At 39.3% G+C, this 16,172-nt stretch overlaps 1 protein-coding gene across 8 annotated transcripts in view; it reads right to left on the minus strand.

Annotated features, from left to right (window-relative positions):
• Positions 1 to 556: 556 nt before the first annotated feature.
• The window catches only part of mast2 (microtubule associated serine/threonine kinase 2), a 126,032-nt gene continuing 110,416 nt past the window's right edge, over positions 557 to 16,172 (minus strand). For 6 of the 8 annotated variants that reach the window (XM_066665282.1, XM_066665284.1, XM_066665283.1 and 3 more), the window contains 19 exons: positions 16,010 to 16,111; positions 14,657 to 14,789; positions 14,290 to 14,357; positions 13,234 to 13,340; positions 12,836 to 13,044; positions 11,266 to 11,404; positions 10,980 to 11,112; positions 10,733 to 10,898; positions 10,124 to 10,225; positions 9,712 to 9,834; positions 9,445 to 9,554; positions 9,138 to 9,292; positions 8,277 to 8,560; positions 7,906 to 8,121; positions 7,055 to 7,281; positions 6,824 to 6,946; positions 6,598 to 6,734; positions 6,305 to 6,492; positions 557 to 6,015 (listed from right to left, as the gene is read on the minus strand). In XM_066665282.1, coding sequence (XP_066521379.1) covers positions 4,058 to 6,015; positions 6,305 to 6,492; positions 6,598 to 6,734; positions 6,824 to 6,946; positions 7,055 to 7,281; positions 7,906 to 8,121; positions 8,277 to 8,560; positions 9,138 to 9,292; positions 9,445 to 9,554; positions 9,712 to 9,834; positions 10,124 to 10,225; positions 10,733 to 10,898; positions 10,980 to 11,112; positions 11,266 to 11,404; positions 12,836 to 13,044; positions 13,234 to 13,340; positions 14,290 to 14,357; positions 14,657 to 14,789; positions 16,010 to 16,111 — 4,680 coding nt within the window. In that variant the 3' untranslated portion in view covers positions 557 to 4,057. The remainder of the gene's footprint in view (positions 6,016 to 6,304; positions 6,493 to 6,597; positions 6,735 to 6,823; positions 6,947 to 7,054; positions 7,282 to 7,905; positions 8,122 to 8,276; positions 8,561 to 9,137; positions 9,293 to 9,444; positions 9,555 to 9,711; positions 9,835 to 10,123; positions 10,226 to 10,732; positions 10,899 to 10,979; positions 11,113 to 11,265; positions 11,405 to 12,835; positions 13,045 to 13,233; positions 13,341 to 14,289; positions 14,358 to 14,656; positions 14,790 to 16,009; positions 16,112 to 16,172) is intronic. The other 2 variants (XM_066665287.1, XM_066665281.1) reach the window with 1 other exon arrangement.

Below are 16,172 nucleotides of genomic sequence, written 5' to 3' on the forward strand. Positions count from 1 at the left end.
AAATCTAAAGTCGTGGAATATTCAGTCCAGAAGTAACTGAGGTGTTTAAAAACTCTAGCTACACTGCTGTGCCTGATCCACTCGCACCAGTACAACACATATTAACATGCCACCACCATGTCACCAGAATGATCCACCAACCCAAATCATACCTGCCCTGCGGTGGGCCTGGGCCTAGGCCGCGCTCCTTGAGGGCCAATGGAAGTGATTAAATGGTCTGTTACTTTAGAGACAAGTGTGTTTTTTTGTGTATAACCTCATTTCTTTTAAAGTTATAACTCAACACAGTGGTTCAGCTGTGCACACAGGGCTTGTCGACGGTGTATGGATTCAATGTAATTTAAAAATATACCTGCAATAAATATACAGTACACTGATACAGTCATGAGGTACACCAGAGAGAATTCTGAACATAGCCCATTACCAAATAACTTGAGCTTGACTTCTTCTATCTGTACATAAGAACATCGGTTGTCATTTCTGTTTGGCCAAATGTCTCCTGAGACTTAAACAATTCAGTTACCAAAAAAGCAATAGCACATATTTCTGTAAAAAAAAACCTTTATTGTTCATAAGGAAGAAGTAAGGAGTTACAACAAACATGCGTCTTACCACAATAGAAAATAAAAAGATATTGCACTGGTTTAACTAGCAGTTTTTTTGTTTTTTTTATCCTTTGCCCATTTTGTTCATTCATTACTGTATATCCCGTCTGCCTCAGCCCTAGAGGACAAACACAGCGTACACACGGACAACGTCATAAGATCTACTATAGACCACACCGTGTCCTTAAGTATTCCTTCAGGAAACGTATGCACCTCGGCTGAACACCTGTTCTGTCCAGTCTTGATCCCATATTGATAAGGAAAGCGACTGTGGCAGGAGTCTATACTATTAGAAATGTAAGTGCAGTGACACTGGACTGTGAACGTTCAGTACATTATACAGGTCCTAGCATTCGTGAGGTCAGAACAGAATGAAGGGCAATGGGGGCTAGAGTCAGTGGTTATGTGAGCAGTCACTTTAATCTGTAAACAATGTGTGTAGGTTCTAGTGGTTTTGTGTTGTGTAGTGAAGACTAGGTGGGGTGATAGGTGTTAGTCAAGTTTGTTTCAAAAACTGTTAGCATTGTGTGTCTGGGTGGGATACGGCTGCAAGGCTTAAATGGTCAACAAACAACTACCTTAAGAGTCTGAGATTTCTTTTCCTATACACTACCATATTGCCCACCTTATAAGTGTGCACGAGAATGCAAATGCCACCAATACAACTACATTACACTCCACAGGCTAGTTCTTTAGAGCTCTGCTAAATTAATAAAAGCTTTAACTTCTTTTTATTTATTTTGTTTTTATTATGTACACATTATATCGTCTAGTTATGATGCTGAAACAGGCTATGGACTGTAGTGCAGTGCTTGGTAACACTTTCCTCAAGGGTGACAAGGCACCTATGTAGCCACTTGCTGCTTCTGATATACACCTACCTTAATGGATTGTTCAACATATATCAGCTTTAATCAATTTCACTCCAGATACTATTTTTTTTTAAACAAATGCATTTTGTGCCTTGTGAATGCTTCTCAATGAGTGCTACCCAGATCTTGCTATGACAATACTGTACTTTATGTAATTTAAATCACTAAGGCAATGAGGCATATTGTGGAGTCTTTGTAATAGACACTGAATCATATATGATTTGTACACAGAACTGTACACATGAAAATATGCCACAGATTTTTTTTCTTTCTTTAAACAGATCTTTCCCTACCTTCAATCTACTCAAGATGTAGGATTAAATCTTACTGAAAATGTTTTATGGGCCCTATGTAGTAGACAGGATTTAAAATCTTTTAGTGCCTTCAGTAAGAGTCAAGAGTCAAGAGTCAAGAAAGAGCCACTTCGGTGCATGACATAAGCATCCTCCATAAGAATCTACTCATACGAACTACTTCAAATCTAGCTATACATACAGAAAACTGCCATCTCTGACAAGAGAATACAATCAAATGTGAGATTTGCGCTGCAAATGTGACTATCTTTCTTGCTTGGTGCTTATCTTGTACTTTAGTTCACGAGCTAAACTGTGGTGACCAAGGACAGGAATCAAGCTTCAGGCTCAAAAAGCTATCAATAGCTTTCCATTCCTTGTGTTTAAAAAAACAAAAATAAAAACAAACAAACAAAAAAGCGCGCTAAACTGTGCAAGACATCCATTCACATTTTGATATGGACAGAACATTTATGAATGTATCGCATTAACTGTACATACCATCATGTGACTTTAACAGTCACCACAATATAAGAAACCAAAGGGACTAAGTATGATCCATCAAACAGGGTTACAGAAAGTATGAAGTGTCTTACTTTGATTTTTCATTAAAATGATATTTATGGTAACACTGGACTAACCTGTTTATATCTGGACCATTTAGGAGTCCTCACTAATCGGTAAGAAACTTTAAAAGGCAATCTAAAGTGAAATTCCATATGCTGTAAACATGTGAATAATGGTATAACTTCTACAGGCAACTATCTTTTTAACATAACATGACAAGCAAAAAAAGGGGTTAACTGATTGGTCAAACCCCTCAAGACCCCCAAAAACCTGGGATCTGGTTGGACTGTATTTTATTAGTTTTTCATATTTATGACGACACAAAATAAAAAGACTGTGCAAATACATCTTTGCCTGCTTTTCACAAAAAGGCCAAATCAGACCGCTAACATGGCAAAGACAGGACACTGAATCTAAAACACTCTCCCAATGCCACTGGGTATAAAACTGACACCAAACAGAACTTTAAATATTCATTTATGTAAGCGCACACACGTACGCACACACACTCTCACACTCACTCATTCACTCACACATTAACAAGCATTTACAAGTCTTCCAACCTTGAAAGATTAGTGGCAAAAATACAGAAAGAACACAGCAAATTGGTCCAAATATTAAAAATAAAAAATGTTAGTTGATAAAAGAGAGCAGGGGCTAGAAATAAAAACAAATCATTTCAATTTGGAGTACTATTTTTTTTTAAAATCCTCTTAATATTATTGTTTCAGTAGTATGAGTGCCATGTAGGTGTGTGGCTACATGCATTAAATTCGGACAATATCCAGCAAGCCTGCTGTCAACAACAGTCCATCACAGACATTCTTCAGTTCATACAGAGTATACAAATAACCAATCATTTAACTATTACAAGCATCAGACAAAATGTCAGAGAGATTCCCATGGATAACACGCTGGGCTAAAATAGCTTGACTTGTTAGAGCAGTAAATCATAGAAGGGGGGAAATGAATGCATTCTTGAAATGAAGTTTTTAACACTGACTGACTGTTTTGAAAATATGCTTAGAGTAAATGGGACATTTTTGTCCACTATTCTACCACGCAACAAACCTTATTTCAAGTTATCTCTGTGACACAATGGCACAGTGTTCCAGACTCAAATGAGACATGCAAATATTTTAGTACCTAAAAATTGGAAACCGGTGCAAGAGACTGATGAAAAACAGTTTGGTTTTCAGCCAACTACTGTAGGATGCTACGACGTTAAGTTGATGTATTTATACAAATTGCTAAGCATACGCAACTGTTATTGCTGAGATACATCTTACCCCCTACAAATGAACAGAGGGATAACCATGGATTTTTGAAGTGTGTTAAGGCACGACTAAAACAGAAGAAAAGCAGATTCATATATTCATAAGAAGAGTTACTGAATATGGCAGTATGATTCCCCCACCCCCACTCTTTTGACTGTTTATTTCTAGCCCCTTATTTTCTTTTTGTTTGCAAAAAGTAAACTGAATAAAATCAATGTTGAGAAAAAAATAATAAAAACAATGCAAAGCCCCTGTTAATGCGTCAATCACACAGTAAAGATCGATCCAGAATCAAGTTGCAGTCTATCATCTTTTTTCACCCATTTCCTCTCAAGGTTAGTGTGGACTGAGAGTATGTTTTTAATGTATTTTTTCTTAAACATGCAAGCTTTGACATTTGAAATATGTCTTATTTATTTTTATTTTTTTTTTGTGCAAGCCTGCTACGTCTTCTTGCTGGATTTGTCTTGTGTCATGGAGGAGCTAGGTTTGGCTTGGCTCTGGGATTGGGTTTCAGTTCCAGGCCTCAGGGGGGTGCTGCTGCGTGGAATTCCTGGCCTGTCCTGTGATTCTGCTGTGCTCTGGGAGAAGTCTTTTGGTGCAGAGGGCCTCCTTGAACTTCCTGGTTGGTCCAGGGGCCTCTGAGAAGTGGAGGGTGGCTCAGATTTAGTGGATGACTGTCTAGGAGACGATTCAGGCACTCGTCCTGTGAGGGAGGCAGAAGCTACTGATGGAAACATGGTGTCTGGAGAGTTGGAACGATCCAAACGAGGGTCTTTGCTTTTTGAGTGTATTTCAGCCTGGGGTTTTGGCTCTTTGCTTCTCTCATGGGCTTCTTTGGTCCCTGGTATGTTGAGCTTTACTGGGCCCAGCACACTCTTGGCCACAGTGGCCAGCTGAGAAACAACTTTATCCACTCCAGTCTCTGTGGGTGTGGAGGTGGAGGATGCAGCAGCAGCAGCGGCTGCTGCTGCTGCCTGTCTCCGATTGTCTGCCTCCTTCATCTCCTTAGTGATTCCTCCAGTTGGCGTAGTGGACACTGAAGATTCTCGCACTGCCGTTGGCACTGTGCTGGGCTCATGCTTGCTGCTCACTTTGGCTCTGGGCTCAGCAGTTTTAGAGGTCCTCCAATCTTGAGTGGATGCTGTGGGTTTAAGAAAGGAATCCTTGCTGACAGTGGTAAATGCACTGCCGGGAGTAGAAAAGGGGCTAATCAAAGGACTTGGCTGAGGAGCACTACTTTTAGCACTGGACAAAGGATCTGGAATCCTTCTCCCTCTGTCGATGGAATCTTCTGTTAGTGCTGAGGTAGAGGCAGGAGTAGGAGATGACATCAGGGTCTGGCAGAGTTTCTGCTCTGAGGCATTGGCTTCAGCCTGTGGCTGTGAAAGGGATGGCACTTGAGTCTGTTGGGCCTGTAGGCTTTGGCTGAGCTGAGGAGAGCCTGGCTGAGCTACTGTGGAAGGAGGCAGAGACAATGTAGGTAAAGCAGCAGGGCCCATCCTGATAGCATGGGGCGATCCCATAACAGTTGTGGGACGGAGAACATGGCTAGGAGGGATGAAAGTTGTCCTACGTCCATCCTGACTGTCCTCTGAGCCTTCATCTGTATCATCCTCTGACGAATCCACCTCATGGATGGCGTCCTGTTTCTGCAGAGACTCACGTCGCTCTGCACGATCCTGTCGGATAGCAGTCAACTTGTCCTTCAGCTTGCTCTTACTGGGAGCCAACCCCAGAGAACCTGTCCCAGACTCAGAACCTTCCTGTCTGCTCAGCTTGCGAGCTGAGTGTTTCTGAAGGCTTCCCTTCTCCGCTGGAGATACTCTCCCTCCCAGCAGGGTTTCACTAGCAGACTCCTGTAGGCTCTGTAGGCTGGGGTCCCGCTGAAGCATCTCCTTCTTAAACTCTGAGTGAGATATGTCCAGACTGTGCTTGCGGTTAGCGCCTACGGGCAGCTTCTTATCCCCTGCTGAGGAGGGAGAAGGGGAAGAGGAGGAGGAAGAGAGAGAGGCTGCCAACTTCTCAGCAGATTGCACACGTTTGAGGAGGGGGGAGCGAGGGGGGTCTGCACTCTTTGGTCGGGCAATCTGCCTCACCAGTGGAGGTGAAGAGTGAAGCTTAACTGGGAAGGACTGACCAATAGAGGAGCTGACCAGAGTGTGGCTGGGCAGGGGTGAAGGGGAGCGCTGTGGGGAGGTGCTCTGGGGTGTAGGGGATGGTGTGCGAGCCAATGGAGAAAGAGGGATGTTACCAGCAGATTTTCTACGAGGAGATCGGTACTGGCGCTGAAGCTTTGGGGCCAGGCCATGCAGAGAGCTGGGGCGGATCTGGCCAGAGCTTGCAGGAGAGTTTGGAACACTAGAGCTGGGAGAGCTGCTCTGAGAGGAATTTCCACCAACTAGAACAAAAAAAACACAAATATTCTATGAACAGTAGTATTGAAATTATGTATATCAGTTATTGTATCACACCAACTTTGGCAGGCTTTATAAACCAACAGATAAAAAAATGAAACAAATAAAGTGGGTCATCAGTACCAAGACATTTTTTTTTATTTTGGCTCCATTAATATCTGTTGAGCCCTCAAGAGTTTCATCACAGTTCAAGAACAAATAGTGTGTATGAATAATAGTGATTTATATCCACATTCAGTGGTCTTGCTACAGTCAGCATGCAAAAGGCTTTACCAGAGTGAGCTGAATCCGGTGTGGAGCGGTAGCCCTGGGTAGGAGAGCGAGGGGACATGTGTGTGGGGGAACCAGGTACACTCTCTCCTGAAGAAACAGAGCGGTTGAGGGACGACAGACTGCGGCTGGTATGAAGGAGGGACGCCTGCTTAGTAATCTTCCTAAATAGGGAGTTCCTCTTCTTACTGCTGCAACACCCACAAGAATGGGACCAGAAACAGTCATTTTGAATCACTCATTCTGAACCTATACAAACCACATAAAAATCTCATGAGAAAAGTAATGAACTTTACTTGTCCTGTCCCTCTTTGGTCTTGGTTTTCTTGTTGCGTCGAGCCATTTTGGACTTGTGGCTGGTTTTGCGGGCAGGGCCCACCTTAATGGATGTGTTCTCAAAAGGCGTGGCAGAAATGGACACCTTAGTACCACTCTGTAAAAAAAATAATTCAGACAAAATATTTCCTTGACTGTGGCTGACATATGAGTGTAAGATTAAGTGCAATGTGTGTTTGAATGTACCTTGAGAATGAGTTCCACAACTTCAGTGTGTACAAGGCCATGGACTGGCTCTCCGTTTACATGTGTGATGAGATCTCCCTCTCTCAGACCCGCCTCATGAGCTGGTCCTCCCTCCTCCACATGCTAGATCAAAGCATAAGCGATGGTCAACATCAGCATTTCATTTAGTACATTTTTGCACAGTCATACTGTTCTCACACACAATCCACTACAGTCCAATACAGCACTTACCCAGACCATGTGATGTACAGTGTAGATGTCTGTGTCTCCCATATATACACGGATGGCCCTCAAGGTGAAGCCATACTTTTTTCCTGCTCGGTGGATTACGATGGCAGGTTTGACACTGCAGACAGCGGGAGAAAGGTCCCGGCTAGGAGAGGAGTCCCGTGATGAGGGGTTGGAGGAAAGAGAGTGAGGAGACATGGGACTGGCCAGAGGAGAGGCACCATGGTGGTCTGCACCGAAGTGATGAGGAAAGAAAAAGCAATTTGATTTATAAAATATGCAGTAAAATAAATTAAATATTAATACTTTTACAATTTTGTTCTATGCGTGTTCTACAGCACAACGATTTTGAAAAAACACAAACCTCTTAAAAATAAATCAGAAAAGAAATTTATAAAGGCAATGGAGGATGTATTATTAAATTGGTTTATTTAAGTCCTAAACAAATATGGAGATATTAAAAATGAGATGAGAAATACTGCCGCTGAAACTTGGGGCCATGCCCTGCATATGATTTTATATTTAGACTGTCTTAATTTCAGACATTCAGATTCTCAAATATCATTAAAGCTCTTTATTTAAATTTTTTATGTTTAATAATTATATTAATGTTTTAGAGGAATACACCACTGAATACAATGGGATGTTTGGAAAAAACGTCTTAGTCAAAATAAATGACAAACGTATTTCGCACTTATTTTAGGTACCTGACAATTGGATGAAATCCATGACACATACACATTTTATTAAAACTACAAAAACCCTCTGCTTGTTTTCACAAAAATTCACAACAAAAACTACTCATATGCTCAATCACCGTTTAAACCACTTGATCTAAAAAGACAGCTACTGACCTGCAGGGATCATTAGAGAGAGTGTGGTAGCTGAGGCTGATTTGATGACCTTGTTGAGGGGTCTTGATGTGTGCTTTTCTGTGTCTCCTGACAGCAGTCTGTGGCGAGCCCTGCGAGCAGCCAGGTCACTGATAGCCTTTGGAGTGGAGCTATCTGCTCCATCAGTAGTGTGGCAGCGTGGAGAGCCTCTATCCCCTACATCACCAGAACTACCAGCTATAAACACATACATATACAACAGCAATACACAGAGTATTACATACATTCCATTTCTGTGATGTGAAAATACTGAGATGTTTTATATGTTTATGAAGTTGAAGAGTTTGGTGGTAAGGTAAGAAGGGTAAATGTAAGGTAAAAAGAGCACTTACGTGTGAGGGTTGCTCGACTAGTTTGGCTTGAGGTGGACCCTGGTGTGGTGGGAGACTCATCCAGTTTGAGCTCCCTCTCCACAGGCAGTTCCGGAATGGCAGAGGGCAGCTCTTCAGTGCGTGGTCCTCTGACTGGAGTCTTCCTTGTACCTTCCTCTTCACCGGAGATTGCAAAGCGAGGCATCTCAATAATGGCTGAGCAGCAGCGGCGTCGCACCGTCAGTGGAGGACTGGAGTCACTCTCAGTGTGCGAAGACTCAGACACTGATAAGCGCTTACGAAGTCTGAGGGTTAAAATGCACAATAAATACACATTACCCAATAACATGCTCTTAAGTTTCTTACACTGATGACACCATGGGGATACGACGTGGGGTGATAACTGGCAGAATTACTGTGTAATACACAAACATTAAAGCGCATTTTGGAGTTTTACAGAGCACTTTTTCTTGCTAATCTTTTTCTTTTGCAATCTCAGTAGTGAAGACTCTTTAAATCAACATTTAAAAGTGGAATATCCTTGACAAGGCAGTGCCTTTATTAGTTTATTAAATAGTTAGTAGACTTTATTAAATAGTTTTTGGAGCAGTGTTTGGCATCAATAACACTGCGTTGTATTCAGACTGACTTATTTAAATCAGATGGTGTTCAGCACATTTGATGCGGACCTGGCCAATATAATTTTTACTGCAAATAGACTTCAGTTTTTATCTCAGTAATCATACATTTAACAGAGGGAAATTACTTTCAAAAAGGTATACTTCATGAGAGCAGTGCTTTGCCTTACTGCACTCCCCATTAGCAAAATAATCAAACTTTTGAGAATATAAAAAAAAGGTAACAATCAAGAAGAGCACGTACATCTCAGGTGAGCCCACCAGCCAGCTGCGGTCACGAGACTTGAGCCCGCTGAGGCTGTCAATGCGCTCAGCCCCCTCCTCACTCAAACTGCGTTTGGTGGGAGGAGGGGTGCGCTTATCCTCATGGAGAGTCAGACGCTCCATACTGCTGTACACCTGAGTATAACACACAAGCATTAGTCTGCATTAATCTGCATTAGTGTCCCGTGGAGTTGTAGATGTTTGCCATTTGATTTATAACACAAGCAGAGATACAATACAACAATAATGATTTATGTGTAGACAAAGCATGCATGCTCATTCTGTACCTTGCTGAATCTTGGGGAACATGAGGAGAACTGACGAATCTCTACATGCTCATCATCATTTGTATCCTCCTCTTCATCAGAGTCCACATGGTGATATCTATCTGAGCGAGCTAAAGAAAGGGACGTTTAAAAAATTTAAGAAACGGAAATTTATTTAAGAAATTATGCTTAAGTGAATGTAAAAGAAACACTAAAAATATTTCTACAACAAGTACTTTATTCTTGCTCTGGGTAAAATCTGATAAACTGGGATCACTGAAGGCTTACTGTCAAAGTAGCTGGTATCATCCTCAGACTCAAGTTGAGGAATAAATTCAGCTTTCTGTCTCAGCAGACTATTCCAGTCCAAATCAGTGAAGAACCTGTGCTGCTTCACCTCAAAGGCACTCCCTTCAGAAAAAAGAAAGATAAAAAAAGAAAGAGCAAAAGTGTATGTTCAGTTAGTACCTCCAGGCACAAATCTCCTTCTCACCATCTCTGTTGCTCTGTCACTCTACAGATCCTTTCCCAGAGCAAAAGAACAAACAGGGTGGAGAACATCAAAAAGAACTCAACGGAAATATCAAAGTCAATGTCTTCTATGGATTCTCCACAAAAGTAAACAATAGACAGCTCTATATAATAGAAGAAAACTGGTCCAATCTGAGGCAGTTATTTCTGTGTGTTTGTGAGAGTATACCTGTTCCTAATCGCTCAAGTGGGTTTTGCCGGAGCAGTTTGGAAATGAGGTCTTGAGCATCTGAAGGTAAAGCTTCATCTCCCTCAGGCCATATTATCTCATCTACAGCAAACAAAAGAGAGCAGACCAGAAATCTGTGTGATAGATCAGCTAACGTTAACAAATGAAGACGTAAATACAAGAACTTTTATGACTGTTCAATGATATAATACACAAACAAGAAGAACTACAGAGGATGTTATTCTTTATGCTGCTAGGGGCTTGGAAGTATATTGACATCTTGCTGTGGAAGGTAGTCATTTTGCTGGTTTCAAAGTCATCCTGCTAAACAATAGCTCTAATAGCAGAAAAAGATGACGAAGTAAAAGAAAGTAAATGGTTTTAGGTGCCTTGAGTTGCCTTGACAATGACTTTAAAAATGAAAACTTCCTGTTTCAGAGGGGTGGTGGGTGCATTGCATATTGTATTACTTACATGTTGTATTGTTTTACATTATGGGATGTTTAAATGCATTTTTACTTGGAACAAGTCATAGGGTGACATATGTATTTTGTGTATCACCATTAATCCAAAAAATTTTGGCTCATAGAACCCAGCCCTACTACTTACCACTGATTACTTGTCCAAATAATTCTTCTGGTGTATCTCCGAAGAAAGGGGCACAGCCAACCAAAAACTCATACAAGATCACACCCATGGCCCACCAGTCTACTGGCTTCCCATAACCTTGCCTGAGAATCACCTCTGGGGCAATGTACTCAGGAGTACCACACACCTGACAGAAAGAGAAGCAGCTGAGTGAATGGTCTGATGCAGACAGACAGATAAACATACACTGAGCAGAAAAGATCCTTACCTGTTTGTCTAGAAACTCACGGGTATCTTTCTCAATATGGCCCTCATAAAGATTAGTCGTGAGACTCATAAGGCCGATCTTAGACAGACCAAAATCTGTCAGTTTGATGTGTCCCATTGATGTGATGAGAAGACTGAAAATAAACAAAAACTCATAGGCTTACTATTACACTATTATAAAGGACATAATGGAGTGTTTATTTCTTCTGCAAACTATGTCACATCTGTGACTATCTAGTGCAACTTTTTAAATGAACAGAATAGTTGAAATACTGGCTAATCCTTACTTGTCAGGTTTGAGATCTCTGTGCACTATGCCATAATTATGCAGGTATTCCAGTGCCAGCACAGTCTCAGCAAAGTACATTCGTGCCATATCCACAGGCAAAGCACCTATGTGCTTTAGTAAAGTAGCACAGTCCCCACCTAAACACAAAGTTTACAGACATTAAATAAAAAATTTACAATATTGTAAATTAAACACTGAAATGTATTTAGGATCATAAAATATGAAATTGTTAAGTAAGAGACTATGAATGTAACAGACTTATGGATGGATTTATTAAAAAAAGTGGGGGTGGTCTTAGGTGACGAGTGTTTTACATCACAACATTCAGTCCAAAGTCTGGCATTTTTTTATTTCTGCAGTCTCAAAGATAGGGTCATGGATTCCAAATGCTGGATTTCTTTAACCACCTCCATTCATTCTGTTACTGCTGTGTGTACCTCTTGTGCTCATTTCCTTCCATTTTATTTTATTTATTTTTTGCTGGCAGCTGTAGGAATTGAAAATAAATTTGTTTTTCTCCTTGGAAATAGGTGTAAAGTTGTATTGTATATCCAGCTCAGAAATTGCAAATTGTTTTTTGAACCACTTCCCAATCGGAGATTAATACTAGACAGGACCAGACAAAGGCAAAAGTGGCTTTTTTCGATTGCTTACAGGTTTTTCTTAGGTTTTACAAAGAAATAAATATCTGACTTCAACCAAAATTCCTTCCATGATCTCTCAAGTGTAGCTTCAGCCTAAGAGCTGCAAATCTTATTGCAATCCTCCTCTGTAATACTCACTTCCAGTTCCTTTTCCCATCTGTTTTTAAAGCTACTGGTTGACACATACATCGATAGTAAAATAAACCTATATAACGTAGAGACTTATCTGTTAATATTTTCTTTTTTATAAACATGTATGAACATCTCTATTATTGGTGATGCACCATTTTAATGCATTTTTAATTGTAGAAGAATACCAGCAAAATAGATTTCAATATCTTTCCATTTTGTCTCATAATACAGGTTAGACCAGCATAATAAAGGTCTTAGGTGAGTAGAAGCAAAATAATTCTTTAAGATGGTCAAAGTAAATTAATTCCAAAGTATCTTATCGGGGAGGATTACCATCTAAAATAAAATTCTGTTTGGAAGTTTTGCATCTAGGTGCAGTTATATAGTAAATCTTGGGTTATGTGTGTGTTGATATTGTATCTGGAACTGGATCCAAATATCTTGAGGAAAAACTTTAATACAGGCATGCTAGTTTCTGGATCCTGCATAAATAAAAGTATGCCAACTGCATACATACATATTTTATGTTCTACCTCTCCAAATTTAATAAGTTACATAGGTTTCTCAGTGACCTCTGAAAATATACATGGTTTATCTTTCTGGATTTAAAATATTTTGTTAATCAATTAAAAGACTTCTAATTGTTTGTAATATTGATGCTGCATATGTGAAGCAATTTCACATTTCAAGCATGCTCAAGCAAATCAGATCAATGGGGATTCACATACTTCAAGCCTATCAATATTTAGTAATCACTGTGTTGTGCGTTTTTTAAACATGCATGTGCCCTACCTTCCACATACTCCATGACCATGCAGAGATGCCTACGTGTCTCAAAGGAACAAAACATGCTAACAACAAAGGGGTTTTCAGCAAAAGTCAGGATGTCCCTCTCCACAAAGGCTTGCTGGATCTGGTTCCTAAGAATCAGGTTTTGTTTGTTAATCTTCTTCATGGCAAACCGTTGACGGGTCTCCTTGTGCCTCACCAAAAACACAGCTCTGTGGAAAACAGAAAATACTGCATTCATTCATTCATTATATATATATATATATATATATATATATATATATATATATATATATATATATATATATATATATATATATATATATATAGTGTTTGTGATTTTAATCAATATGTTTGATATAGCATAAAATAATAATTTAGGCCATTTTATAACTTCTTACCCATAAGCTCCATTACTGATGAGCTTGATGGTCTCAAAATCTTCTTCTCTTGGAGCTTTGGTCTTTGATTGTTGTGGCTGAGGAGGTTGTACAGTAGCACCTCGACTCTGAAGAAAAGCAGACACAGAGCTTCTTAGCTTCTTAAATTGCTAAATTATTTTCTATTAACCTTTATACTTTTGTCTGTGTTAGTCTGATCTTCTCTATAATGATAAATTAGGACTACAGAACACTAATTTTCAATGTACTTTGAATCTTCATTACTTAATTCTCAGAAAAAATAAAAAGTATTTTTTCTTTGTAATTTTCATTGCAGTTGTAACAAATATTATAGTTTTGATTCAGTATTTTTTGAAAACTGTTGCTTATTTTGTTTGACTTTATTTTTTGTTTGACCTTGACTTACGAGTTTAATTCATTCTGTGACCGTAACTCCATTTGCTCGTAAAATCAAATTCAATTTCCCCATTGAAATATTATTAATCCGTTCAAGCAACCCAAAAAACACAACTTTTTTTGTGTGTTTTTAAATAAGAAATGTCATTTATAGATAACAAATGTATAAAAAGAATAAAACCTAGTAAAAGAGAATGTCAAGAAATAAAACGGTTTTATTAAATTTTTTTAACTTGAAGATCAGATGAAGATGCTGGTGGAGGTGAAGGAGATTGGGGGAGTTTTTTTTTGTGTGTGCTTTATCACTTAACATAACTTACTGGTTACACACTTAATGCTACAATGCTACAAAAACAGCGATATGACAGAGATGCTTGCATGGCAAGATAACCAAGTGAACTGAACGCTCATCTAGTGGCGGGTGGCTTAAGCTCACTCGCTAGTAACTCAAATCTCGGTTCGCATCTTAAAGCAAAAAACTCGAAAGAGCGATGACTCGTATCTTGGAAAATTCATAAGTTGATTCACTCGTAAGTCAAGGTTTGACTGTATTTTTGTATTCGTAATAATTTCATGAAAAATAACAACTATGGCTTTTAAAATCCTACACTTCAAATACACACCACAGTTTAAAATGTTACAAAGATCTATCTTACTCACATCTAAGGAGTCTTCAGTTTCAGGAGTTTCTGGATTTCCACTGTCATAACTGCTCAGTTGGGCCATTTCTGTGTTGTGAGAAGCGGAATGGAGTAGTTGCACAGATCATTACAATTTAACAAATTTTAAATAAAACTCATGTAGAAGTTTAAATAAAACTGATTAAAGTCAAAGTTAAAACAGCAAATGTGCCCATGTATTTTAGATCTACTCTACAAGAACCAGCCAGAGAATACACACCACTGCTTCTAATACAAATACAACATAAAACACCTGATGTTAAAAGCACTGATATGACTAACATACATACACTGATCATCGTTTATTATTTAAAAAAATTTTCACTCAAAATGGAAAATGGTCCTACCCTCTAGAGGGTCCCTAGTGAGGCCTAGCTGACTGATGATGTAGCGGGGGATGTCTGATTTGATGCCTTGTCCTTCCTTAGCATGGCCCTCCGCAGCCTCCAGCAGGTGGTAGAACTCCTCTGGATCAAACTCCTGTATGAGTGAGTGAGTGAGTAACATATACACACACCACACACATATATGCATACATATACATCCGTTTATTACCATACAGCTTGTTAAGAGAACCAAAAAATATTAAACCTTCAAAAAATTAATTTAATATAACAGTAAATGTCTATTTTACAAAACTGATTCACTCAAGTAAACATCAGCTCTATTTCTACTGGGAGCACTTCAGTCAACAGAATACAAACTTTTTACTTAACACTAACTAGATGTCACCATATTCATGACATTTCATTAAAAGGTAATTCCCAGCTTCTTGAAGTGAATAACTAAATTTAGGAGGGTTGTGTTCTTAACAGGGATGAAGTTTTGGACATGAAAAAACAAACAAACAATGAGCAACCGATTCGGAGGCTAATTAAGTCAGTGTCATACTCTGTTGCTTAATGTTATATAAATATTAAACATTTTCCCCATGAGATCAGTGACAGACAATGATGTCTAAGGATATATATGGTGAAAGCCTTCTAGTGTTTTACTTTCTTCAACTCTCAAGCCGGTATCAGAATTAAATATGCTTTATAAATATGCTTTTTAAAATATGCTTGTGTTCAGCTGGATGAGCAGTTGTGAACAGCTGCTGTGGCTTCATTAGGGAAGAACCATTCTACATGCTGTCACACTACTGACTACACCTGATTACTCTAAATACACAAGTGAGCAGGACCATGGAGCCAACATGCATCTGTGGATGTGCTCTTATTCACTCAAGACATGTACAGAAACAGACAAACAGTGGAATGAAAATAAATAAGCTCTCATTATTCAATCTCTATAGGTATTAGTTAAGCACTCTATAGGGTGCCATCATTATAGACCATTAAATAAGAACACAAGGTTTGGACAAATATGCCAACTATAACAGTACACACAAGTAGGAAAAAAAACTAATGATAAATAGATGTCCTTAAGAGTTGATAGGATTACCCACAGACTGTGACCAGAACACAGTATAGCAGAATATTGTTTTACATACCATCAAATCAATAATAATATTGGATGCAGAGTTGCTTGGCCTTGGTTCACTAAGCAGTTTTGCTTCCAGGAGATTTTTCATTTAGAATGCACTGTAGCCTATGCCTTTGCTTCATTAACTACAGAAAACCTGTTAAGGGTTGTGGGTACACACTGAGAATAACAACAAGGTTAATACAGTGTCTTAAAGCCTGAAGACTGCTTCTTACCAGACACTCCAACAGCCGAGCAGGCCGAGCGATGATGATCATCAGCTTCCTCACAAGCTGGGTGACAAAAGTCACCTCCACACTCTCAGAACGTTCATGTGCCTAAATGAAAGCCAAAGAAGACAAGAGACATAGTTAAACATAATTACATAATTATATTACA

The sequence above is a fragment of the Hoplias malabaricus genome, chromosome 3, assembly GCF_029633855.1.
Source record: "Hoplias malabaricus isolate fHopMal1 chromosome 3, fHopMal1.hap1, whole genome shotgun sequence".
Lineage (NCBI taxonomy): Eukaryota > Metazoa > Chordata > Actinopteri > Characiformes > Erythrinidae > Hoplias > Hoplias malabaricus.